Source organism: Lepidochelys kempii, chromosome 7 (genome assembly GCF_965140285.1).
Source record: "Lepidochelys kempii isolate rLepKem1 chromosome 7, rLepKem1.hap1, whole genome shotgun sequence".
NCBI classification, from domain to species: Eukaryota; Metazoa; Chordata; order Testudines; family Cheloniidae; genus Lepidochelys; species Lepidochelys kempii.
Genome location: NC_136386.1, coordinates 91,380,627 through 91,408,415, shown reverse-complemented (window position 1 = coordinate 91,408,415; position 27,789 = coordinate 91,380,627). Strand labels below are relative to the sequence as shown.

Below are 27,789 nucleotides of genomic sequence, written 5' to 3'. Positions count from 1 at the left end.
TGTGCAGCAGGATTGTGTGCACACAAACAGACCCAACTAATTCAATTTGTAGCAAACAGTCCACTTGGCAAGAGGACTCCAGAGTTTGCAATAAATGTAGAGTTAAATGTAGTGTGTTGTGGTGATTGCACTGTATGTACAAATGTGTTTTCAAACCAGATTAACTTGATTTAAACCCCTTGTGTAGGCAAACCCTAAGTATCTATTTACATTTACATCTGTATTATGCACAAGATTCAGGTCAAGCTTGTGCAGGCTTAAGTGCAGTCACCTGGCTCCTAAAACTGAAGTTGTACCAGTAGGTGCAAGCTGGTTGCAACCTCCCGCTGTTGGGGGAGTAGGTGTTGCTAGGTGTGTAGGAGGTTTGACCATGTCTGATGATGTATACTCTGATCCAGCACCTCCCTTCAGCAACTTCCACTGCAGGACTCCCACGTAATCCTTGATGGAAAGCCTCAAAAGAAGATAGTAGCTGTGCAACTGCCTACATCCTTTAGGATGGATCTCCTTGGGTGTAATCTAAACATCCCTGGGACAGGGTTGTTGCATCTGAGTCACAGTCATTAAGCTAAGTGTGGGCGCAAGAATAATACTTAGCAATTATAGTGCTTCATACTTGTGAAGTGCTGTGGAACATTAATTCTTACAAATTATCAGCTCTTCAGGGCATGGATTTATATGTTCAGCACATTAACTCATTATAAAGTGCTGTGTAGGCTGCTGGCACCTGTAATTAATAGGTGAGCAGAGAACGTGCCAAAATCTTTATGTTCTGTGGTCTGTCAGTGGTTCTCAACCGGGGTACACCTATGCAGAGGTCTTCCAGGGGGTACATCAACTCAGCTAGATATTTGCTTAGTTAACAACGGGCTACATAAAAAGCACTAGTGAAGTCAGTACAAACTAAAATTTCATACAGACAAATTGAGAAGTAAGCAATTTTTCAGTCATAGTGTGCTGTGCCACTTTTGTATGTTTGTCTGATTAAGTAAGCAAGTACCGTAGTTTTTAAGGGAGGTGAAAACTGGGGTATACAAGACAAATCAGACTCCTGAAAGGGCTACAGCAATCTGGTATGGTCGAGAACCACTGGTCTAAGTTATACAGGTAGTCAGGCTAGATGATCACAGTGGTGCCTTCTGGCCTTGGAATCTATGAAAAATCATTACTCCCTGTTTGTCATCTGCACTTGTTTCACACCTTAAATTGCGCTAAATTAAACTAAACTAGGCAGAGACTGTCTTTCTGGGAAGTGCTCAGTGTATTTTGGGGTGCCATAAAATAGTAAATTTGGGCAAAGGAGGGTTGGCATGCGAGGGGCGCGTTGGTTTGGAGGGAAGTGCTCTGGGTGTGTGTTAGGAGAGGATATGGTTTTTTCACATGTGGAGCAGTATTGCAGGGCTGAAGTGGGATTTTGTGTGTGTGTGTGGGGGGGTGCTGGGCTGCAGGGGGATGGGATTGGTGGGTGCAGTGTGTGTGTGGGGGGGTGTTGGGCTGCAGGGGGATGGGATTGGTGGGTGTAGTGTGTGTGTGGGAGGGTGTTGGGCTGCAGGGGGATGGGATTGGTGGGTGCAGTGTGTGTGTGTGTGGGGGGGGGTGTTGGGCTGCAGGGGGATGGGATTGGTGGGTGCAGTGTGTGGGGGGGGGGTGCTGGGCTGCAGGGGGATGGGATTGGTGGGCAGTGTGTGTGTGTGGGAGGGTGTTGGGCTGCAGGGGGATGGGATTGGTGGGCAGTGTGTGTGTGTGGGAGGGTGTTGGGCTGCAGGGGGATGGGATTGGTGGGTGCAGTGTGTGTGTGTGGGGGGGTGTTGGGCTGCAGGGGGATGGGATTGGTGGGTGCAGTGTGTGTGGGGGGGTGTTGGGCTGCAGGGGGATGGGATTGGTGGGTGCAGTGTGTGTGTGGGAGGGTGCTGGGCTGCAGGGGGATGGGATTGGTGGGTGCAGTGTGTGTGGGGGGGTGTTGGGCGGCAGGGGGATGGGATTGGTGGGTGCAGTGTGTGTGGGGGGGTGCTGGGCTGCAGGGGGATGGGATTGGTGGGTGCAGTGTGTGTGTGGGAGGGTGCTGGGCTGCAGGGGGATGGGATTGGTGGGTGCAGTGTGTGTGGGGGGGTGCTGGGCTGCAGGGGGATGGGATTGGTGGGTGCAGTGTGTGTGGGGGGGTGTTGGGCGGCAGGGGGATGGGATTGGTGGGTGCAGTGTGTGTGTGGGGGGGGGTGCTGGGCTGCAGGGGGATGGGATTGGTGGGTGCAGTGTGTGTGTGGGAGGGTGCTGGGCGGCAGGGGGATGGGATTGGTGGGTGCAGTGTGTGTGTGGGAGGGTGCTGGGCTGCAGGGGGATGGGATTGGTGGGTGCAGTGTGTGTGGGGGGGTGCTGGGCTGCAGGGGGATGGGATTGGTGGGTGCAGTGTGTGTGGGGGGGTGTTGGGCGGCAGGGGGATGGGATTGGTGGGTGCAGTGTGTGTGTGTGTGGGGGGGTGCTGGGCTGCAGGGGGATGGGATTGGTGGGTGCAGTGTGTGTGTGGGAGGGTGCTGGGCTGCAGGGGGATGGGATTGGTGGGTGCAGTGTGTGTGTGGGAGGGTGCTGGGCTGCAGGGGGATGGGATTGGTGGGTGCAGTGTGTGTGTGGGAGGGTGCTGGGCTGCAGGGGGATGGGATTGGTGGGTGCAGTGTGTGTGGGGGGGTGTTGGGCGGCAGGGGGATGGGATTGGTGGGTGCAGTGTGTGTGTGGGAGGGTGCTGGGCTGCAGGGGGATGGGATTGGTGGGTGCAGTGTGTGTGTGGGGGGGTGCTGGGCTGCAGGGGGATGGGATTGGTGGGTGCAGTGTGTGTGTGGGAGGGTGCTGGGCTGCAGGGGGATGGGATTGGTGGGTGCAGTGTGTGTGTGGGGGTGTTGGGCGGCAGGGGGATGGGATTGGTGGGTGCAGTGTGTGTGTGGGGGTGTTGGGCGGCAGGGGGATGGGATTGGTGGGTGCAGTGTGTGTGGGGGGGTGCTGGGCTGCAGGGGGATGGGATTGGTGGGTGCAGTGTGTGTGTGGGGGTGTTGGGCGGCAGGGGGATGGGATTGGTGGGTGCAGTGTGTGTGTCGGGGGGTGCTGGGCTGCAGGGGGATGGGATTGGTGGGTGCAGTGTGTGTGTGTGGGGGGGTGCTGGGCTGCAGGGGGATGGGATTGGTGGGTGCAGTGTGTGTGTCGGGGGGTGCTGGGCTGCAGGGGGATGGGATTGGTGGGTGCAGTGTGTGTGTGGGAGGGTGCTGGGCTGCAGGGGGATGGGATTGGTGGGTGCAGTGTGTGTGTGTGTGGGGGGTGCTGGGCTGCAGGGGGATGGGATTGGTGGGTGCAGTGTGTGTGTCGGGGGGTGTTGGGCGGCAGGGGGATGGGATTGGTGGGTGCAGTGTGTGTGGGGGGGTGCTGGGCTGCAGGGGGATGGGATTGGTGGGTGCAGTGTGTGTGTGGGGGTGTTGGGCGGCAGGGGGATGGGATTGGTGGGTGCAGTGTGTGTGGGGGGGTGTTGGGCGGCAGGGGGATGGGATTGGTGGGTGCAGTGTGTGTGGGGGGGTGCTGGGCGGCAGGGGGATGGGATTGGTGGGTGCAGTGTGTGTGGGGGGGTGTTGGGCGGCAGGGGGATGGGATTGGTGGGTGCAGTGTGTGTGGGGGGGTGTTGGGCGGCAGGGGGATGGGATTGGTGGGTGCAGTGTGTGTGGGGGGGTGTTGGGCGGCAGGGGGATGGGATTGGTGGGTGCAGTGTGTGGGGGGGGGTGCTGGGCGGCAGGGGGATGGGATTGGTGGGTGCAGTGTGTGTGGGGGGGTGTTGGGCGGCAGGGGGATGGGATTGGTGGGTGCAGTGTGTGTGGGGGGGTGTTGGGCGGCAGGGGGATGGGATTGGTGGGTGCAGTGTGTGTGTGGGAGGGTGCTGGGCTGCAGGGGGATGGGATTGGTGGGTGCAGTGTGTGTGTGGGAGGGTGCTGGGCTGCAGGGGGATGGGATTGGTGGGTGCAGTGTGTGTGGGGGGGTGCTGGGCGGCAGGGGGATGGGATTGGTGGGTGCAGTGTGTGTGTGGGAGGGTGCTGGGCTGCAGGGGGATGGGATTGGTGGGTGCAGTGTGTGTGGGGGGGTGCTGGGCGGCAGGGGGATGGGATTGGTGGGTGCAGTGTGTGTGTGGGGGTGTTGGGCGGCAGGGGGATGGGATTGGTGGGTGCAGTGTGTGTGTGGGGGGGTGCTGGGCTGCAGGGGGATGGGATTGGTGGGTGCAGTGTGTGTGTGGGAGGGTGCTGGGCTGCAGGGGGATGGGATTGGTGGGTGCAGTGTGTGTGGGGGGGTGCTGGGCTGCAGGGGGATGGGATTGGTGGGTGCAGTGTGTGTGGGGGGGTGTTGGGCGGCAGGGGGATGGGATTGGTGGGTGCAGTGTGTGTGTGGGAGGGTGCTGGGCTGCAGGGGGATGGGATTGGTGGGTGCAGTGTGTGTGTGGGGGTGTTGGGCGGCAGGGGGATGGGATTGGTGGGTGCAGTGTGTGTGTGGGGGGGTGCTGGGCTGCAGGGGGATGGGATTGGTGGGTGCAGTGTGTGTGTGGGAGGGTGCTGGGCTGCAGGGGGATGGGATTGGTGGGTGCAGTGTGTGTGGGGGGGTGTTGGGCGGCAGGGGGATGGGATTGGTGGGTGCAGTGTGTGTGGGGGGGTGTTGGGCGGCAGGGGGATGGGATTGGTGGGTGCAGTGTGTGTGGGGGGGTGTTGGGCGGCAGGGGGATGGAATTAGTTTGGCAGGTGTGGCGGGAGCAAGGCTGTTGTTACTACCCCTGTCCCTGCAGCAGCCTCCACTCCAGCTCTCAGCCCAACCGGCCCCCGCCCCCCAGGCCCAAGGCCGAGCTGGACGGGGCGGGGAGAGAGGGAGGCAGGCGGGGCGACCCCTGCTCTCGAAGCCGCTGATTGGCGCCGCGGCGTGGTCTGAGGAGGCCGGCAGGGTTGGGCGGTGCTAGCGAAGCGCCCCCCCCCGTCGCGTCTGTCGCGCGCAGCAGCCCCGCCGCCAGCAGCAGCCGCGCGGCCCCTTGCGAGTCCCCGGCAGCCCGGCCGGCGCGCTCCGCCGCAGCCTCCGCTCAGGTCAGTGCGGCCGCTGCCTGGCTCCACCCGCGCGCCCTCCCTGCACATCTGCCGCCGCGGCGGCCGGCCGGAGCGGAGCGGGGCGGGGCGGGGCGGGCGGTGACGCTGGCAAGAGACTTGGCGGGTGGCAGGGCGCTGGGATCCGTGTTCGTAGGGCGCCGTGAGGCCCGGAGCTGACTCCCCCGGGGGAACCAGCGCTGGCCCCTGCCGTTCTTTTAGTGCCTAGCTCTAGTTGTGCCCTCGCTTCCCGAGGGCCGGGGCGCTCGAGGCGGCTTCCTGTTTCTCTGTGCTGTGTCGTAGGATTGTTGTTCAGATGTTTGTACCGCACCTAGCACGCTGGGGGCCTGAACTATGTCTGATCCTCGACCTCAAGTGCTACCCCAGGGCGAATAATAAATTAATGCTGATAGCGGACAGCCTGCCTCCTCTTGGGGTCACAGTTGTGTGGCTTCCCCCTCCTCTCGAAAGTACTTAAATGGGCCCCCCTTCTTGTAGGTATTAATCCCCATTTTATAGATGAGGGAACTGGATGCACAGCGGGGTTTGGGGTGGAGGCTGACAGCACGCGACCCCCCTGTAATAACCTTGTGACCCCGAGGGGTCCCGACCCCCAGTTTGACAACCCCTGCTTTAGAGATGCCATGAATATTGCTAAATCTCTGACTCTTGAAGGTGTTGCACTGAATTCTGTCTTGATTCTTGTATGTCCTATTGCTGTAGCTGTGTTGGTCCTAGGAGATTAGAAAGACAAGGTAGGTAATTTTATTGCACCAGCTTCTGTTGGTGAGAGAGAAAAGCTTTTGAGTTTACACAGAGCTCTTCTTCAGCTCTGGGAAGAGTGTGTCAGCTAAAGGGAACAAACTGTTTAGCGTGACCGGTTTCAGAGTAGCAGCTGTGTTAGTCTCTATCTGCAAAAAGAACAGGAGTACTTGTGGCACTTTAGAGACTAACAAATTTATTTGAGCATAAGCTTTTGTGGGCTACAGGCCACTTCATCGGATGCATGCAGTGGAAAATACAGAAGGACGATTTTATATACACAGAGAACATGAAACAATGGGTATTATCATACACCCAATAATATCGTCCTACTGTATTTTCCACTGCATGCATCCGATGAAGTGGGCTGTAGCCCACTAAAGCTTATGCTCAAATAAATTTGTTAGTGTCTAAGGTGCCACAAGTACTGCTGTTCTGTTTAGCATGAGTAGTTAACAGATTTCAAGATGAACAGTCCCATGAAATGTGTTAACTAGTTATACTAAACAGTCTGTTCCACATTGTATTTAGCTGGGACACTCTAAATTTCCCAGACCAAAAGAAGAATTCTGGGAAGCTCGAAAGCTTTTCTCTCACCAACAGAAGTTGGTCCAATAAAATATATTACCTCAGTCACCTTGATTCCTTCTTGTCAATGAAGTTATTGGTGTGGGAGCCACTTAGGCTGTTTTCAGAGTAGCAGTTGTGTTAGTCTGTATCCGCAAAAAGAACATGAGTACTTGTGGCACATTAGAGACTAACAGATTTATTTGAGCGTAAGCTTTCGTGGGGCTCCTTCTCACAGGTTTTTATATGTTATATGCTACCCATGGGAAAAATAACATGAGACAGTTGGAAGGGGAAAAAAATAAAGTTTATAAACCATTAACGGCCACCTTTTTTTTTTTTTTTTTTTTTTTTTTTTTTTAGTAATAAAAATATCTGGTCGCATCAGTGGTCCCTGAGCCTTTTGGTCCTTTACCTCCTCTGAGAAGTGCTTATGAGGTGTAAAGGGGAAAGGGAAAGAAAGGTTTTTAACAGTGGCAGGAGCTGCTGTTTCCTTGTTATTCTGTGAGTACATATCTCCCTCCCCTCCCCAAAGTCTGTTTTTTGAGTACTTGTGGCACCTTAGAGACTAACCAATTTATTTGACCATAAGGTTTCATGAGCTACAGCTCACTTCATGCATGCATCCGATGAAGTGAACTGTAGCTCACGAAAGCTTCTGCTCAAATAAATTGGTTAGTCTCTAAGGTGCCACAAGTACTCCTTTTCTTTTTGTGAATACAGACTAACACGGCTGTTACTCTGAAACCTGTTTTTGAGTGTTTGTTTTGGTTTTTTTTTTGGCAAGTTAAGCTTAATAGCATTGGATGCTGTGAGATGGGTAAGTCAGGGCTGGATATAACTGTAGGTGAATAGCATTGTGAATATTACTAATGTGAGATGGTTACACTTTTGTGGGCAGTTTGCACAAGAAAACTGTAGTGATTTTCTTAGTTATTTTATAAGAGCAAATCCAGGGAAGTACATGCGCAGCTTAATACAGTTGGCCCAGATTTCTCCATTCTTTGTTTAATATTGATGTGCTGTTATAATGGTTTTTGTTTCTGGTCCACTACATCACCATTTGAGAAAATGTTGATTTTTGGAAGGGAAGAATATTTGATTTATTTGTATTAAATCCACTGGAAGTCTTCATGAAAACAAATAATGCTGCAGAAAAGTTTCTCAATTATAGTAGACTGTGACTCTTTGTATATTACTCCTTTCCCCCTTTCCTCCCCCAGCCAATTTATTTCTTCTGTAGAAGAAGCCATACAACTTAACCTCAGGGTCTCGCTTTTTTTTTCTTTTGCAGCATAAATCTTTTTTTCTTTGTTATACAGTGTAGTTTTTGCAAAGCCTTATTTTCTTACACAAATAAATACAGAAATGTATTTCTACAGAATGAAGATGTGGCTCTTTATAATTGTGGCATGTTTGATCCAAGGAATTGTAAGTTCAGAAGCATTTGTCAGAAGAAGAAGAAATGTGGATCCTGAAACATCTATGAATATTGTAAGTTATGTATTGTAAAATTCATTCAATAGCTACCATTTAAAAAAAATTGTTGTTTGTCACCTGTTACCATATGGTTACTATATATAGTGAATAACTCTAGTTATCTTAGATATTGTAGTATGTTTACTGTGGGAAAATGCTGACTTTTGAAACTGATTACTTTAACTGTGGAAGGGTGTTTTGCCTATTTAAACTTTAATGAATAATGCTCTTGTTGTAGGTCTGGAATAAAGAACAGAGGGAAAGTGCCTAACCTAGTTCTTTAAATTGCTTAACCTGTTTACACGCCTGACATTAATCAGGAATCTTGTCAGCGACATTCTGTTTCCATCTCCCTCCTTGCTTGCAAATAGAAAAAAGCTGTGGATTGATTGTGGGTTTGGGTGTGCATGTGAGAAAGATGTAGAGGAAGTAACATATATAAATAATATATATCTCTGGCCTATATGCTGTCTCATGTCTTATATAAAAGGGTAAATAACACTCTCACTTTCTGCACATCAGTCATGATTTTATAGACTTCTGTCATATTCCCCCTTGGTCATTTCTTTTTCCAAGATGAACAGTACCAACCTTTTAAATCTCTCCTCATTTAGCTGTTCCCCACCCATAATAATTTTTGTTTATTTATTTTAGCTGTTCCCCACCCATAATAATTTGTTTCCCTTCTCCGTACATTTTCCAGTTCTAATATTTTTTCGTGAGATGGGGTGACCAGAACTGCACGCAGTATTCAAGGTGTAGGCATACCATGGATTTATATAGTGGCATTATGATAATGTTATGTTGTCTTATCTGTCCCTTTTTTAATGTTTCCTAACATTGTTATCATCTTTGACTGCTGCTGCACATTGAGCAGTTGTTTTCAGAGAACTATCCACAATGACTCCAAGATCTTCCTTGAGTGACAACAGCTAATTTTAGACCCCATCATTTTGTATGTATAGTTGGGCTTAAGTTTTCTAATGTGCATTACTTTGCATTTATCAACATTGAATTTCATCTGCCATTTTGTTGCCCAGTTTCCCAGTTTTGTGAGATCATCTTGTAACTCTTGGTAGTTAGGTCCAAAGCCGATTATCTTGAGTAATTTTGTATCTGTAAATTCTGCTACCCCACTTTTTACACCTTTTACCAGATCATACTCTGGCCCTACCTCCACTCTAGTTAAAACTGCTAGAAGGAACCGTACTTATTAAAACCACTTTTTCCTAGTAAGGTTTTCCTGACAATTGCTTTGCTCCCCCTTTGCTTTCACTCTTGTTGCTTTTCCCTCTTTCTGTCCTTGGGTAAGGACTTGCTGTTAATTACTTGTGATCTTATCAGCACCTTTGCCCCTCCTCTCATTTTCCCCACACTCTTTGTTACCTTCCCTTGTTGCATCACATCTGAAACTAGCTTATAAACTCTTTGGGGAAGAGAGAATTTTCCTTTTCCGTACAACACCTAGCATATTTCTGAGCACTTTAAAAAAAAAATAGTAACGAGTTATTGCCAATAGGATCATGCAGTGTACTGGTTAGGCATTTACACATCTTCTAAATGATTCTGCTAAATGAGTGTTTTTTTTTTTTTAAAGGTTTGTGAACTAACTCAATTGCAAGTGATGGAATAGAAGTGAGTTTTTCGAAGAGATGGTGTTTAGTAGTCCTATTTTATAGCATTAGTGTCGGACATTAAAAGCCATAACCCACGTATCTGAACAGTGTGCAAAACTTTCCTGTTCTTGCTGCAATGGTTAAGTCATAATATAAATGACTTTGTTGAAGCCACTGTTATACAACATTTTGTTTCAAACCTGCTGTGTTGTGGGTCATTTAGATGATGTATTTAAGTGTGATAGGGTTCCATGAGTGATAAATAAGAGTAAGGATCATGCCTCTAATATTTGAAATGTTTTAAAAATCTTGCCCTTTAGAAGACAGATGCATCCCCTCATCTGCCACTGATAGCACAATTTTTGGTGACATCACTTGTCTGTCATTGACAGATGTTTGCTCTTTTCAGTGAGTATTGTCTGTCTGTCCTTCTCTCTGTCACTTCAGTCTTTCCCTTCTTTATCCTGTTGTCCCAATCTTCTTTCCCCTGCTCCCTTTTCTAGCACTTTTGTCTCCTCTGGTTAGTGGCAAACTAGATGACCTATGTGTCTTCTCTATAGTGGAGACATAGACTACCAGCTTTAGTCTGGGATACGAACTAGAATCTGGAGCTCTCTCTCTGTAGGGCTTGGACATTGAGACAGATAAGAGAGAGATTTCAAAGGCACCAAGAATTGTTAGTGCCGAACTCCTATTGAAAGTCAGTGGGAGTTGGGTGCCTAATTCTCGTTGGTGACTGAAACACGTGCGGTAGAGAACACATCATCACCTAGTAAGAAACCTTTCCCTGATGGTCTCTCTCTGCCACCTACCAGACATAGCCACAGCAATGGAGACATCACACTTCTATATTGTTGTCTGTGGAAAGACTTCCAAGCACTTTACAGACATTAATGAATTAAAAATGTCAAAAGTTTCAATTAAAAGCTTTTGTTTTTCTTTTTGCAGAGTGAAATTGTTACCTACAGAGGCTACCCTAGTGAGGAGCACGAAGTGGTGACTGAAGATGGATATATCCTTAGCATTAACAGAATTCCTCATGGGAAGAAAAGCCATGGGAGGAAGAAGGGTAAGATTTACTTCTGCCTGAAGAAGGGGAAGCCTTGAAAAAGATCACTTTGATTTAGAGAGTGCTAGCTCTTGTAATAAACCTGACCAGGATAAAATGTTGGTAACCTATGTGGTTTACAATTACTTATAAAGGAAAATAACAGTGCAGACTATGTTAGAGTGGTTAGATTATTGGGGGGGGGGATTTCCCCCCAAAATTCAGAATTTGTAAGTGGTTTGTATTTTGCAGGATCTCAGACACTTTTTGTGTGTGTGTGTGTTGAAATTTTATGTTTACTGAAAAAACTCATTTTATGATAAGAGAAATGGTAACTTTTTTTAAAGTAAGAATGTATTAAAGTCTGTCTGCGAAAATATCATTTTTTAAACTTTTTTTGGTTTTAAAAACTTTGACTAACATTAAAGGTAGGGGCAGGTCCTATTCCTCTTCTGTTGAAAAACAAACCAGAAAGACACTTCCCCTCCCCCAACAAAACAAAAAACAAACAAAAAAAAAACACAAACAAAAATCCCAATGCTCTTCTGATTTCTGCCTGGAAATAGGAATTAGACTAAGTTGATTTGATTTTAGATTCTAGCATCCTTGTCGTTATAAGAAACTATAAAGCAAAGTAATAATTACTATAGCACCATATTGTACATAGCTATTTACAGTACTTAAAATATTGTAGTAATAAAAAAAAAATCTTGTTTCTAAAGAAATTGGATATTTTAAGCTGTACTGCACCCAAGCCAAGACAGAGGGCTAAGTGGATGTTGTTGCTTATTGCCTCGCCAGAAGTGGTTGCCTTTCAGAAGTGTTTGACAGGGAAGGAGAATGATCAGCATATACTAAGGAGAAGGATGTCCAAGCCGTAAAGAGTGGCATGAAAGAAGGCACAAAATTAGGAGAGGGGAAATCAAAAGAGGAGACAAAGGGAGTTTTCAGAAGAGAAGCTTGGGATAAGTGTAGAGAGTGGGAGTGTGTATAGGAGGGAATGAGGCCAAAGGTACTGGCAAGGCCTAAGCTATAGAATGTTTTGAAAATAAGACTAAAATGGATGTGGAAGAAGAGAAGCATGTGCAGGAAACAGTCTTAGATCTGCTATACTATTATGCTGTGGAAACTAATATGCTTGTAGATCTGAATAGCATTGGATGAATTCGGCCAGAATCAAATGATGTTTAATGTCCCTTGGGGTAAATTCTGCCCTCTGAGGCATGCATGCATCTATCATTTATTTCAGTGGGAGTTGTATGCTTATATCTGAGGGTAGAGTCTGAACCCATGGAGTTTAAAAAGGTGAAGATGTGTGATGCATACATATGTATCTTATGGAAGGGGGAAAAAGCTAATATCCTATAATTGCAGGTGTGAACAAATACTATGGCAAAAGACCCTCTTCTACCAAAGGCAAAAAAATCTGTCTGTCCTTAATGGTTGATTTGATCTCTCTGAAGCACGTTTGCCCTAACTACTATCTCAAAGAGCATAGAGGCAGACAGTTTGGTGCACAAGGCAAGCTAGTCAATTTGGCTAGTTTTATATTCGTGCTTAAAAAATCCTGAGAAATCTACAAAGTGAAGATAGATTATGCTTCTGTAGGTTTTTTTTATTGAATCTTTCATCTGTAACATAAGCAAATAGAGTGAAGTTTCCTGTCTCAAAAGAGTGATGAGGAGGTGAAGGAGGAAGCAGTATCAAAGTTCATGTTTTGTAAAATACTTTTAATTTTTTAAAAACAAGGATTACTGAGCAATTTTTGTCAAGTAGGATCCCCTAGAAGAAGAATGAAGACTTCAAAGTTCATGTTGACTTCAAGCTGTTATGGACCTGGTATCTTTTCCCAAACAGTGTATATTTACTGCTGACAGAATTCATAGGGCACATATTTCATAATGTTTCTGTTGCAATATCTGAGAAATGTGAATGGGATTAATTGCTGTTATGTATGACATTATCTTTTGAAGTGAAAGTCCACAACAGTCTACAGTTTCACAGCTGCAAAAACTGTAAGGGAAATTTTGTTGAGTTAAAAAGAAAAATGGCAATGACTTTCAGTTTGTTAATGAGTGCTAAAAATCAACATCCATACATGAATGGAAGGTATTAAAGTAAGTTCACCTTCCATTCCCAGTTTCCATTCCCATGCTCCTACGCATTCTGAGAACCTGCAGCAGATGTTAATGTTGATACAAAGTGGAAGGGGATCTGATGCTAAAGACAGTGGTACACCATCTTAGTTTGTCATTGTTTTAGCCTGAAAAGCCTGATCCCTGGAGTTCACCTATAAGAATGCCTTCTACGGCCTTGTGGGAAGAGGATGGGAGTAAGGACAATGAAGAAAAGCTAGCATGCCTTCAGGATCAGACCTCTTATAAATAGCACTCTATGTTCTTGCAGTAGTTCCTGCTTTTCTCTCTGCTTTTGGGTGTGTGTGAAATACTAGGGTATTTTGCTCTTGCTTTTGCTTAAGAACCTAATGTAATGTTTTTAAACCCATAACAAGAATAAAATAACTTTTTCTTTAAAAACCTGCTATTGTGGAAGATTACAGTGCATGAATTTAAGACATGAGTATCATAAAGGCTGCTCATCTTACAGTCCTATAGCTTAACCACTCAAATATAGATATGAAGCAAATATTGAATACTCACTAGAATTTGTGTCAGGAGTTCAGTGCCAGGAGAACATGAAGCTTTGATTTTTAACTACATAACATGCTTTATCTTTCAGGTCCCAAGCCCGCTGTTTTTCTGCAGCATGGTTTTCTTGCAGATGGTAGTAACTGGATCACAAATTTGGACAACAACAGCCTGGGCTTTATGCTGGCAGATGCTGGCTATGATGTTTGGATGGGAAACAGCAGGGGGAACACTTGGTCCAGAAAGCATAAACACTATACAGAGAAGCAAGAGGAATTCTGGGTTTTCAGGTAGCTGGATCTCATTTCTGAGGAGTGCTGTTTATTACATGTTATACATGCTGTCAACAGGAACCATTCCTTTCCTTCCCTCATTTCCTCCATGATACCATGCCCCCACTATTAGCGCTGTGCCGATCACTGAATTTTTGGTTTCCTGGAAGTTCTTGGAGCCGAGAGAGTAGAGGTTGGTTTGGGTCAAACTGAAACACTTTTTGAATTTTTGGTGAATTGAAAAAATAGGAAAAATTTCCTTTTGGGTTGAATGAAACGATTTGTTTCCAGGCATTTTTAAAAAATAAAAGGAAACGAAGGTTTCAATTCACAGCCAAGGCAGTAGGGTTTCCCCCTTAGCCCAGTGGTCAAGACATTGTTTTTGTATGTGGGAGACTCAGGTTTGAATTCCTGCTGGGGAGCAGGGACTGGAACCCAGGTCTTTTCCTTCAACCACTGGGGATATAGTCATTCTCTCTCCTGCTCTCTGTCTGGCCCAATGACTATTCATGCACTTTGTATAAAAAAGTGAGACAGCTTCAAGAGAGGAGATTGAGACACGCCCCACCCTGAATACCCCATAGCCAGGACTCCCTCCCATCCCTTCCCTTGAAATTTCTTTGGCCAAATCTGCATTTTTTGGGCAAATAAACTGTTCATCTGAAAAACTTCACCCTGCTCTCACCCAATCTCAAAGAAGATATATTGGAATTGGAAAAGGTTGAGGAAAAGGGCAACAAAAAATGATTAGGGGATGGAATGGCTGGCATATAAGGAGAGATTAATAAAACTGGGACTTTTCAACTTGGGAAAGAGACAACTAAGGGGGGATATAAAAGAGGTCTAAAAGTCATGACTGGTGTGGAGAAAGTAAATAAGGAAGTGTTATTTACTCCTCATAACACAAGAACTAGAGATCACCAAATGAAATTAATAGGCAGCAGATTTAAAACAAACAAAAGGAAGTATTTCTTCACATAGTGCACAGTCAACCTGTGGAACTCCTTGCCAGAGGATGTTGTGAAGGCCAAGACTATAACAGGTTAAAAAAAGAACTAGATAGGTTCATGGAGGGTAGGTCCATCAATGGCTATTAGTCAGGATGGGCAGGGATGGTGTCCCTAGCCTCTGTTTGCCAAAAGCTGGAAATGGGTGACTGGATGGATCACTTGATTACCTGTTCTGTTCATTCCCTCTGGGGCACCTGGCATTGGCCACTGTCGGAAGACAAGGGTACTGGGCTAGATGGACCTTTGATCTGACCCAGTATGGCTGTTCTTATGCTCTGTCAACTACCCCACTTCAGTAACAGATTAAACAAGATTGTGCCACTCCAATTTTTTATCTTGGTTATATATGTGCTAATAGTGTGGGGAACTATAAATTTGCTATAATGGCCTGATCCTGCCTTCATTGAAATCAATGAGAAAATTCCCATTGGCTTGTGTGGTGCAGGATCAAGCCCTAAGTGAATCTTGGTCAGAGTTTGGCTGTTTGGAATCAACCTTTGGAAGTTTTTGTTCATTCTTATCTGACTAATCTTCAATGTACTAAAGTTCCATTCAATAGTTCTACTCTGTGTATGTTGATATGGAAATTTTATAGCTTTATTTATATAGCCATCTTCTTGTCTTTATGTTATAGTTTTGATGAAATGGCTAAATACGACCTTCCTGCCACTATAAACTTTATTGTGAATAAAACTGGACAGGAGAAAATCTATTACATTGGCCATTCACAGGGTACCACTATAGGTATGTTAAGACATTTTAATTTAACTTAAATACATTGTTTTAAAAGAGAGATTTGCACACTTTTGGTTAAATAATAATAAAATACGGATTTACTAGTACAGTTTGTTTTGTATCCTCATTAGAACTAAAAGGCTAGAGAATTAACTTTCACCTATTTATTTGAAGTGAAAACGTATAAAACAGTAAATTAAGCTAATAGACTATGTTATTCATCCAATTTATGTAAAAACAAATATTCTAAAGAGTTGTGAAAGTGTATATGAAAAATCATAGATTCATCACTCCAGCTAGAATTTGATGCTCAGGTCAACCTTTAATTAACCAAACCAGTATTTAAAGAAATACAGGACTGATACTAATTCAAATTGTTCTCTAAACACATACACAATTTCCAAATTCAGAACTTAAAACATACTACTTAAAACATACTCTGTAATGAAATCATGCCCTAGCTAAAAATCTGATTTAGTTTCTGTCAAATATTGTCTTAAGCAGTCTTTTTTTTTTTTTTTTACAGCTTTCATCGCATTTTCAACTATGCCGGAGCTGGCTAAGAAAATAAAAATGTTTTTTGCATTGGCACCTGTAGCCACAATCAAGTTCTCCACTAGCCCTCTGACAAAACTTGGAGTGCTTCCAGAGCTGCTGCTCAAGGTATGTATTTTAGTCAAGATATTTGTTTTAAACCTAAATGAGTATTTCTTTCCCATTTAAAATGGTTTTAGTAGAGAATATAAATAAAACTGCGTGTAGACTTAATGCATATGAATGTGCCTCTCTTGCGATATACACACTTGTACAGAAGATTAACATGCACAACATGAGTTCTAAGCCAAATTTTGACTTTGTATCAGTATATGTCTAGAGTTGCTCTGTGATGGTTTTCTGTATTGATAACTGCGTAATTGAGAGTAGAATTTGCCCCAGTGACCACAAAATGTATTTGATGCTGCCCACTGCGCTCCATGTTCCACATTAAAAAAAAAAAAAAGTGAGTAATAATGTAAAAGCAGACATTTGTTTTGATGATGATGGATCACATGCTATCTGAAAACACTGTTTATCTTTGTACCATACACAAGGATGTTGAAAGTCTTCAAAATGGGAGAATTGAACCAGCAGGCTGAGAAATTTAAATACAAGACAGGAGAAGCTAGGGGAAAGTTAAAACTTAAAATGTATCTTATAAACAGGGCTTAACCTGAAAGCATTAGTATTCCATTTACTCATTTGCACATGGTTCTAGGACTTGTGTTTCCAAAAAGCCATGACTGGTATATATAAATTAGTCAATGTCAGTAGGGTCATGTGATATCCTTTCTTCCTTTATATAGAATATTTTCCATTTGTCATCAGTTTCTGCAGATTTATTTAGCAATCACCTCTGTGTACTTCAGTCTTTATATAGATTTTTCCATTGATAAACTCACATGTTCCACTCCGTTAAATTGGTATGGCTCCTAGAGACCCTGTTTAGTCTAATGCCTGCTTCTTGGGCAGGCGAGTATTAGCATAAATGCTGATCCCATTAAGGAGAGTTGGGCTGGTAAAAAATACTATGGTGCTTTTTCAGACTTGAAATTCTAAATTCTTATTTTTCACACAAGTTGCCAAACAAAGAGTGAGAAGAAACAGAAGGAGGATACAGTGAAGATGTTCACTAGCTGCTGTGTATAGGGGCTGGACTGCCCACCTCCATCCACCCAGCTATCCTTTGGTGGGAGAAGGAGGGGGAGCCATGTGAGTTCTGGCAGAGGAGGTTTTAGATATTGGAAGTGTCACCTTATCTCTGTTAGGCGTAATGCACCTTTTCTAACCGTAGGACATGAATAGATATTTTTGTGTATTGTAACTGCCACTGGCTCTCCTTCTCCCCTCAGACAGATAGAGATGAGGCCAAATAACACCTGCCAGCTCACTCTGTTCCTCTTCTCATAGTGAAGGTGGCTGCTTCGTTAGAATAATAGGCTGATCAGTGTCCCCAGTTAAGAGGCTTTTATTTGATAGAAAAATGCACCTGTTCACATGGTGCTGTGAAACTTGACCCAGTCACAGTGACTTGCACAGTGAGCTATTGTGGAACCACCCAATAAACCATAAACTAGTGGATAAGTCATCGACTTTGTGCTGTGTCAGTGTGAGTAAAAAGCACTCTGTAGATCATGTTCAAACCCTTGGACTTTTTAAAAATATCTTGCAAGAGGAAACTGCCACCACAATGCAAGCTTGGTTTTATTCACATCGTTTGAATTGAGGAAGCTTCAAATATCAAGCATCCCAATTTAAGCAGATGTAGCTTAAAGTATTTAACCTTTAGCAGAAATCTGACATGCCCTCTCTGACATAATGAATATAAAACTTTTTAAAAAATTGGAATTTTCATGGATTTTCTTTGGGTAGCCATGAATAATTTATTCTGTTCTTAACTTGATAGCAAAGGTACTAATTATATATTTCGCTACAGAGTAATGATCTAGGCCGGGGTAGGCAACCTATGGCACGCGTGCCAAAGGCGGCACACAAGCTGATTTTCAGTGGCACTCACACTGCCTGGGTCCTGGCCACCAGTCCGGGGGGCTCTGCATTTTAATTTAATTTTAAATGAAGCTTCTTAAATATTTTAAAAACCTTGTTTACTTTACATACAACAATAGTTTAGTTATATATTATAGACTTATAGAAAGAGGCCTTCTAAAAACGTTAAAATGTGTTACTGGCACGCAAAACCTTAAATTAGAGTGAATAAATGAAGACTCGGCACACCACTTCTGAAAGGTTGCTCACCTCTGATCTAGGCACACATGGAGTGTAATGAGAAACATTCTTAATCTTTCTTTTATGAATTGAAGTAGTTATCCCAAGAAAGCTAAAGTATGAGTAAAAGTAAATAGCCTTCTGTTATGTGTATTTGCTTATTATTTTGCAGGATATGTTTGGAAAGAAGCAATTCCTTCCCCAGAGTTCATTGCTGAAGTGGCTTGCCACTCATGTTTGTACCCACAGATTACTGGATGACCTTTGTGGCAATTTCTTCTTTCTTATATGTGGTTTTGATGAGAAAAACTTAAACATGGTATGTTCTGTATACACCTAGCAATCATCTCCTTGTGACTTTTAAGAGTATAGACTATGATCTAAGAGTGTTTATACTCCATATGTACCTTAAAAGAAGTTTAATACCTTCTAGTTCTTGAGAGATTGAATGAGTATCTTTTCTTGCTGTGGACAGGAGTCCAGCTGCACAGTCCAGTTGATAAAGTACATAGAACTAAATTTAAAAATGGATTGAAAAGATGAAACAATTTTTTTGTACTTTGTGGGAAGAACATGGGTAAGATGGATAGATGGTGAAGAGAATTAATGGTATAGAACATGGAGAGAAGGGAGAAGTAAAAATTAGACTTCACAGCTTGGGATGTATCCATGTGCAAGAGCTGCTGAGATTTCCAGATCTCATAGTGGACATATGCAGTTGTTTTTCTAGGAGTCAATTTGTACAGTTTAAAAGTCTGTAGCTGTTCTGTGTTCCAAACGAAGATTGAAGCACAGGAGACAGTGCAGGTGTGTTGTGGACAAATTGGTTAAGTGCATTTCTAGTCTGAAAAGCAATTTTGTAAAAAATTGTCTACCACGTCCTAATCGGTTACACCTGTACAAATGCATTGGAGGAAATGTTGTGGAGGTGTCGCTGAAGATGCAATTTAAAGACTGAAGGGATGTATGTTTTGATGAGGGCATAATTTGGCCTGCGGAACCTTTTGTTGCTGGTGATAAAACTTCAGAAGGAAAGAATCCAGCTTGAAATTTCCAGTCTCAAGGTTGAGTTTCCAGAGTTGGGTTTTTGTTTAAAAACCCAACAAAAAACACCAAATAGCAGAACATCTCTCTACATTGCTCTGGACATCTGTGACAGACCATAAACATGGAATCCCACAATGCCACTTTTTAGAATTGGTTTGTGGAGTAGTACTGTAAGCTGGGGGCAGTGGTCGGGACACAATAGTAAGAATACAATGGGCAGGGATGGTGTATCTAGCCTCTGTTTGCCAGAAGCTGGGAATGGGCAATAGGGGATGGATCACTTGATGATTACCTGTTCTGTTCATTCCCTCTGGGGCACCTAGCATTGGCCACTGTCAGAAGACAGGATACTGGATACAATATCTAGATGGAACTTTGGTCTGACCCAGTATGGTCGCTTTTATGTTCTAATAGACATAAGGAGCTTTGGGTTTGGTCATGGAGAGAGTGAGTGCAAATCTGACTGGCCATTCTAGTGGGATCAAGCCACCTGAAAGAGCAATGAAATGGGGACACTCATATGGGGGAGATTGTGCAAAATATTCCCAACAAAACTTTAACTTCAATGTTAAGTTTTTGCTTTTCCATGCAACTGCACTAAAATATTGTGGGGAAAATCTTCAAAATCATTTCTTCTGTCACAAAATAACTATTTGGGCAAAATCACAATTTGAAACGTGGCCCAACTGATGTCTTGTCATTAACTTCAATAGGTCCAGGATTTCACCCTCAATTAAAAAAATTTTTTTTGATTGAAAATCTGAATATGGCATAATTTATATGAAACAGGGAAAATGCTAATTTTTGTGTGCAGAATTTCCCACTCCCCATACAATTTTGCATAGTTCTAAATTTGGGTAATACTTTACTTTGTCTGAGGATTCAGCTTTCAGGAGACAGTATTTTTAAACTGAAAATAAATGAAGCTTATTTGGAGCAACAGTCTACATTAGTAGAAGTAGGTTGAACAGCAGGTCAAAACTAGTATAGTGTAGGGAGGCATTTAAAAGTTAGAAGAGCTTGGAACGCTTTTGCTAACATTAAAATTTTTAAACTTGTAAATTGATATAAAAATTACTCATGCATATCACTGTCCAGTTTAAAGTCAATATTTATGACAAAATCCTTGTATTAAGGACACCATAGACTATTAAAACTGAAGTGTTTTTTCTAAATTTAGTTTGCTTTTTAGTCAGCTGGGAAACAAAGCTAGATTGGTTAGTTTCACTTTTGCTTCTAGTAACTTAAGCAATACTATTCTCCTTGTTTTTTTCAATGTGTTAGGAGAAGGCTTACATCTCTTCCTTTACAACCATGCTTTGGTTTTTGTTTTTTGGAAAAAACTCAGACCAAAACATTGAAACATTCCTAGTCAGATTCAGTTTCTTGGTGGTTTTTTTTTTTTAAAGTGTAATTTTAAGGTAAAATAAAACATCAGCTTTAGATCAAACTTTAGTTTTAAACTAAGTTGACAATGTTATCCAATTAATGGCAAGGCTTAAGCATCCTATCCAGTTTGCGTATACTAGTCTACTCTTAACTTACTCTATTCAGTTGTGCAAAAAGCAATAAAGGATGGAACTGATGCATATTAATAGATGAAAATTGTGATAAACTATGTTGCTGTTGCAGAGCCGAGTCGACGTGTATTCAACACACTGCCCTGCTGGGACATCTGTACAAAACATGATCCATTGGACCCAGGTAGAGCTTCTGAATCTAAAGTGCCTGTTGACCTAACTTGTTTATAAAATACTGCTGTCAGTGAAATAGGGGTAAAAATGTCAAAATGATCCCATGATAGCACAACTTTGAGAAGACTCTGGGACTACTAAGGAGAAAGTCAGAACAGCAGGTATTAATCACTGCAAGGGAAACTTTTTAAAATTTCCCTTTTGATGCAGCATATATTTTTGCATGAGTGCAAAATAATAGGTGCTTCAGATCAGCAGACAGTATTTCTGCCTGCTTTTTAAACTACCATATCAGAGATCAAGTTGCTATAACAAACATTTGATTCTCCTTCAGTAACCTTGGTTTCTGACCATGAGCTGCATACTGTAGCAGGGCCAGTGGACAAATTGTGGATAGTTACAGTAGGGTTTTTTTTACACTTTGCAGTCCACATACTTGCAATTAATTTAGTGGCTGTATCTCAGTGGTATAAAGCAGGTGCTGTACTCCTGTGCTGCGGGAAGAGATTTCTTGTGGAATCAGCATCTGCTGGTCCCTGCATAGGTGCTTGAAAGTAAGATACAATCTTAGAGTCAACCTGGTTGTCTACACAAAGTGTGTGTTGGTCTGGGAAGTGTACTTTGAGCTTCCATGGGTTAGGTATCGGGCCTGGAATGAAGTGGGGAGAGGCTCATACAGAAAGCTGGTTTTAAAGATTCATGTTTCTTAGACTGCTGTTTCTGAAAACTTTTGGACTGTAAACAGTACTAAGTAAGTTTTAAAGGAAAACTCCATTTATGTGGTTGTCAGAGTTCAGGGCAACTGCACCTGTATTTGTCCTCCATGGTCCAGTAAGGGCACCCCTTCTAGGCTCCCGGCTGCTCAATTGTCCACCTCTGGCAGAGACTCACATCTCTTTCCGTGCTGACTGGGGTACTTCAACGCTGCTACACTGTGAATTCCCCAGCTAGACAGGCTGCCTTAACAGGCCTGCATGTGTGCTGCTTTCTCTCCGAAGGCTTTGAACAGATTAATTGCTTTACAGATTAATTGTTACCGTGCAGCCCTGTCTAAGCAAGCATATTTTATTCTTAAGGTGAAAGCATTATAGATAAAACATACTGAAAACAATTAAAAGAACCTAGCATGCATGCCAAAAAGCTTACCAGAGATCATCTCCCTTCCCCTTCCCCCGACCCCTCCAACTCCAACAAGGGCTTTTAACAAGCGCCTGAGTGGTTGGCCTGGATTTTTTTTTTTTTTTTTTGTGCTATGATCCATTCTTGTTCCCAGAACTGGCTAAGTTTTCTTGTTCCCAAAATGGCTAAGATGGCTTTGTGTGACATGAATTCATTGTTGCTTTGCTGCAATGCAAATGCACCAAAACAACAGCTTTGGAGGAACAAATCTTTACTGCTTAAATAGTGACCTGCAGGCACTGAGCCAGATTTTCTGAAATATACAGACCAATATGCATGTGCAACCCCCAGTTTGGATTAAATCCAGCACAATTGGATGTTTATCTTTTTAAAAATCTGGCCACCTGTGTATTACTTAATAAAATTCTTTATTCCATTTCAGTACATGGTGTCTGTTCCTGCTTCTGGCCATAATCTGTAGGTGAAAATGTGAGATCTAAGACACCTTGTGGAGAAGAAGTGGGCATGGGAATGGTAGAGGGAAGGGGGTGTGGGAATAGTAGAATGAATATTGTAGAAGAACAAAGGCTATAATCAATTTGGCTTTCCTTTGCTCCAGTTATCTTTGTCTCATTGTATAGGTAAAACAGTACCTCCTCTCCCTGTGGTGTGTTCTTTGGTTTTGAATTTAATCACACAGGATTAAGGCAGTTCTCCAACTAACCATCTTGTTCTTTCTTTACAATTCCTGAGTGCAGACACTGACCTTCATGTTTTTGTGTGAATATTTATGTTTTAGGCCGTTAAATCTGGGGAACTCAAAGCTTATGACTGGGGAAGCAAGGCTGCAAATTTGGCTCACTATAATCAGGTAAAGAAATTTTAATGGAAGTCTTACAATCCTTGAGAAACAAAAAAGAAACCTTCAAAAACTGCCCGGAGACCATATCAGGCTGTGATCTAGTGAGGCCTTGCAAATTAAGCAGGGACCTGCAGCTGGGATGCAAACATACAGGCCAGGCAGGGGTGGCCAACCTGAGCTGAGAAGGAGCCAGAATTTACAAATGTACATTGCCAAAGAGCGTCAGTAATACGTCAGCATCCCCCACATTGGCTCCCGCCCCTGCTCCGAGCACCTCCCACCCACCAGCAGCCCCGCCGATCAGCAGCTCCTGCTCCCTCCCCACACCTCCCAATCAGCTGTTTTGTGGCGTGCAAGAGGCTCGCAGGGGGAGTGGGAGGAGCGAGGGCATGGTAGGCTCAGGGGAGGGGGCAGGAAGGGGTTGAGCAGTGAGCACTTCCCTGCACATTAGAAAGTTGGTGCCTATAGCTCCAGCCCTGAAATTGGTGCCTGTACAAGGAGCCGCATATTAACTTCTGAAGAGCTGTATGTGGCTCTGGAGCCACAGGTTGGCCACCCCTGATATAGGCGCTAGGAAATTATTAGACATAAGGTGGCACTGTTGTCTCCAAGTACAGAGTCAGTGCTTCAGATATGAAATGGGGTGATACTTTGTTGCAAGAGGTGCAGTAAATAGATCTTAACCAAGGTCTTGTCTGGAGTTGGGTGCAGGTTTTTCAGTGAATAGTATATTCACCAAAAAAAAAAAAAAATGCATTTAGGGGGCACTGAAAGTATTCATAAATTTGGAAATATTTTCAGCCAAAAGGAGAGAATTTATTTTGAAAATGTCAAACCCATTCATTTTGGCCATTCTGAAATGTTTTGACTTTTTTCGTTTTGAAATATATCTACATATTTTAAAAAAGGATAAAACAAAAAAAATACAAAAATTTCATTTTAGCATTTTAGTTTTAGGGTGTGTTTTAGTCTGAAACAATTTTGTTTTTAAACTTCTTTCACTTTAGTGAAAATGTGAAAAAAATAATCTGTAGTTAGAAATAAACCAATCCCCCCTGCCCTCCCCAGAGTTTTTGGTGTGGCCCTTCAGTTGAAAAATCACTTATTTGCTCATCTTTAGGCCTGACTGTTTTTAGATTATTAGTGAGAAGTGCTGTGAGATCATTAGAGTTGTATAGGGTTAATTATGCTGCCCTGGCCAAACTTCAGCCTACTTAAATCCCCCCTGTAGCTTCATTTGGATATCAAATTGTTTTCTAGATCTTTGTGCATAGAATTAAAAGTTTACCCTTCTTTTGCTTTACTGTGACTGTAATCTCTTGCAGTAATCCTAGCTTGAGCAGTGCAATACAGACTAGAAACATGCAGACTCGTTGGTAGGTGTAATTTTACTTTCAGTGTAATAGTGACCTATAAAAGCCAGTTTGGGATTAAAATTTTACATGGTAGACTCTTTGCACACATAACTCATCCAACATTACCTTGCAATGTCCAAAAACCTCATTCTTCCTACTGAGCAGGTTTTAACATGGAGTTAGTCAGGGCTTCTCTTGAATTGACTGCTGCTCCAGAGCAAAGAAAGGGAAGGGCTAGGATTCTGACTTCTTCTATCCTCTTGCATTTGCTAATACATTGCAGTACTGCTAGACAACCCATTTAGCAGATGGGCTCTTTCTAAAGCCAGAGTTGTTTTTTTTGTATATATGCTTTCATTTTTAAAAGATTGCAATCTTTTTCTCCCCGTCCCCTCCCATAGTCTACTCCTCCATTCTACAAAGTAAAAGATATGACTGTGCCAACTGTACTGTGGACTGGTGGACATGACTGGCTTGCAGACTGGAAGGATGTTGGCATGTTGCTCACTCAAGTCACTAATCTGGTTTACCACAAACACATTCCTGAATGGGAACATCTGGATTTCATCTGGGGTCTCGACGCACCCCATCGCATGTATAAAGAAATCATTAACGAGATGAGCACATATCTGTAAAACTGTGTGGGGTTAAAATCTTGCTAAATGCCTCTCTTGGAATGTGTGGTGTTGTCATGGCAATAGCACCACATCTTTATTTATAATGCCTTTAAAAATGCCAATAATGACTACTGGTTTGGATTAATATCTATTTTCAATGTAAACAGTGTTATTTCTTTCATTCTTACAGTCCCTTTCCTATCTTGCTGGCTTCATGCAATGTGGTAATACTGTCAGAAAACAATAATGTGCCTTTGCCTAGAGGAAATATCAATAAATCTGCATGGATTTAAAATAGGTTTTAAAAAGACAAATTAACCCACTTTGCATGTCAGCAGCCTGAAAGTTCAAAAGATAAGCACTTGCCCCTGAATAAAATATTAACATGGGTTTGAAAATCAAATACAGTAGAACCTCAGTTACCAACACCTTGGGATTGGACATTGTTTATAACTCTGAACAAAACGTTATGGTTGTTATTTCAAAAGTTTATAACTATACATTGATTCAATACAGCTTGAAACTTTACTATGCAGAAGAAAAATGCTGCTTTCCCTTTATTTTTTTTAGTAGTTTGTTTAACACAGTACTGTACTTTTTTTTTTTTTTTTGGTCTCTGCTGTTGCCTGACTGTGTAATTCTGGTTCCAAATGAGGTGTGTGGTTGACTGGTCAGTTCATAAATCTGGTGTTCATAACTCTGAGGTTCTACTGTAGATCTTTCCAAACCTTTTAGTAGTGCTCTTGCTCATACAGTGACAGTTTAACACTGGCAGCACAGGAACCAAAGACACCTAGCTATTTTCTCCTGTGCTTTAATCATAACTTAGCCATATTTTAACAGCTAAACCGGTCAGTTTACTTTCTTCCTAATATTACTCCAAGAAGAATCCATGCTGACACTGCATGCTTTCAGCGCCAGTTGGAGTCACACATTCTGGGTCTGATTCACTATTGCATTATTCCAGACTTCACTGGAGTTACACTCATGTAAAACTACACTAAGACCCTTTGTTTAAAATGCAAAGTACTGATGAGAATTATTACTTATTGTTTGACCTTGCAAATTGCTGGGAGAAGCAAACAGGTTAAAAGAAAACAATGCTTTCTGTAACAGTTACTTGTTATGAGTTGCAGTGAAAAGGGTGGAAGATGTATGTAATTTATTTTTTTGCACTAATAACCACTAGAAAAAAAGGCTCAAATATGTAGTACTGGCAGAGGGGCCAAAGGTAACAATTCTGTAATTCAGGTATATTGTGCCTCCATTTTCACTAGAACTCTATCCATAATCAGCGGCTTCAATGAAGAGCTAGGAGATCATAGGATTTCTAGAGCAGAGCAGGCATTAAACCCAAGGTCTCCAGAGTCCCAGTCTGTAATCCTGACCACAAAGCCATCCTTTGTCCATTGGCTTCCTCCTCTATTTGATATAGAAAATATTAGATGTTAAACTCTTGGTGGCGAATTCTTTGTAAATAAACTAGAAAAAAGCCATAATTTTGGAGTTTTTTACTCCTTATCGAGGCTCAGGGAGTCCCTTGCATTTATAAGTTCTGGTACTTTAATTTTTTTTTAAAAGAATTGCTCTTAATATCCTAGTTGTGACTCCTAACAGAGCCCTATGCTCTATATTCCTGGTATTGGCATTTGCTTTAAATTACTTTCAGTTGCTTTAAAAAGGAAGTCTCTGAAAGAGAGTGAAATGGTTTGGACAGCTGTCATCGCAGTGCATGATCATAAATGCTTTAAATATTTTTCAATAAATCAGGATGATCTGTCAGAGCTTGGAATGGTGTTTTCTGTTACGTTGCATGTAGTTTTACATATGCATATATAATGTTTGTCAAAAATATTTCATTGACATAGGTGTCCAGGACGGATACAATGTAGGGATAAGGTAGCAGACTAAACGCCCATGCACACTTCACCCCAGTCGTGAAAGGGTCACTCTCTAGAGCTAATAGATCGTTCATTTAGTCTCTGGCTTCTCATGTGAGACTTTCAAGAAGGGTGCCAGTTTTGATAACGTGTTCACAGGAACCAGACTGAGACCCCAACACATGGCTTTTAAGCCTCCATACAGTAGGTTATGACTTCTCCTCACACCAGTGACCTGGGGAAAAGGCTTCCTTCTTCATACTCGTAGTCACAATCCCATTACCCCGTTGTCTGTTAATCTGATATACAGTGAATAACAATGTTGCTATGCAGTGGCCTAGTCTCAAGACTCTCTGAGATAGAGAACATGAATTTCATTTATTGTCTCCATACGCTGAACACGAGCTGCAAATTGCATTTGAACATTAGGGTTTCCCCCTTTGGAACATGTTTGATCTTAAACTCAGCAAGTTCATGTTGTGAGTACAGTAGAGAATGAGCATTTGGGTAGCTGGGTCCACAAACTATCAACTTTCCCTAGGTTGCTGCCTTGGGCTGTCCCAGCATGAGTGGAGGCAGCACAAAAGCAGCATCCCATGTTCCACAGGAGCCTCTGCAAAGTTTCTGTTCTTTGCAGGGACTGGGATAGGGATTATAAACTCCACAACTGCCTCTGTTCCTGTGGAGGTATATCTGCTGGCAGCAGGATGTGCTTGAATACATGGAATGGGAAAAAGCATGCCATATATGCTGGGTGGAGGCAGGAAAATGATTCTACTAGAGTGTACTGTATTTAAAATGATATAAAATCTTCCGTACCACCCCCTCCTTCTTCGTGCTGGACACAGGTGCTGATAAATGTCCTAAGGTAACACATGCCTGCACCTATTTCTCTTTGGATTGGGCATAGACCCCCCTTTGTTTACGTGGAGCTGGAAGCCCCTGACAAAAAACCAATAGCTCATACAGAGGTTCTGAGACCATTTATATAAAAGAATATTAGAGGGAATGGGTACAGATAAATGGGCCAAAAGGGGATGGGGGACTTAAAGGAATTTAACAGCAAGAATGAAACAATAGCACAGTACTGCCACCCGTCTCTGGAGGTGCCCAAAACAGTCTTCCCCACTTGAGGCCTCTAATCCCACCAGTGGTGCACATAGAATTGAGATATGCTAACCTGGTGAGGTGGCTCCTCAGTTTGGACTTGTGGCCTGGTGGGGCGCACAGC

The 27,789-nt window shown here is 43.2% G+C and overlaps 1 protein-coding gene across 2 annotated transcripts; it reads left to right on the top strand.

Moving 5' to 3' along the window:
- The first annotated feature begins 4,979 nt into the window (after positions 1–4,979).
- On the top strand, positions 4,980–26,460 carry LOC140914878 (putative lysosomal acid lipase/cholesteryl ester hydrolase). Of its 2 annotated transcripts, XM_073353784.2 has the most exons (11): positions 5,002–5,087; positions 6,777–6,917; positions 7,796–7,907; positions 10,457–10,577; positions 13,296–13,494; positions 15,121–15,230; positions 15,748–15,884; positions 18,157–18,303; positions 20,664–20,735; positions 22,644–22,715; positions 24,463–26,460. In XM_073353784.2, exons 2-11 carry the CDS (start codon positions 6,847–6,849, stop codon positions 24,694–24,696), a joined length of 1,275 nt encoding a protein of 424 aa, XP_073209885.1. In that variant the 5' UTR covers positions 5,002–5,087; positions 6,777–6,846; the 3' UTR covers positions 24,697–26,460. The 2 variants fall into 2 exon arrangements, with proteins under 2 accessions (XP_073209886.1, XP_073209885.1); XM_073353785.1 differs by lacking the exon at positions 6,777–6,917 and having other exon boundaries at positions 4,980–5,087.
- The last annotated feature ends 1,329 nt before the right edge of the window (positions 26,461–27,789 follow it).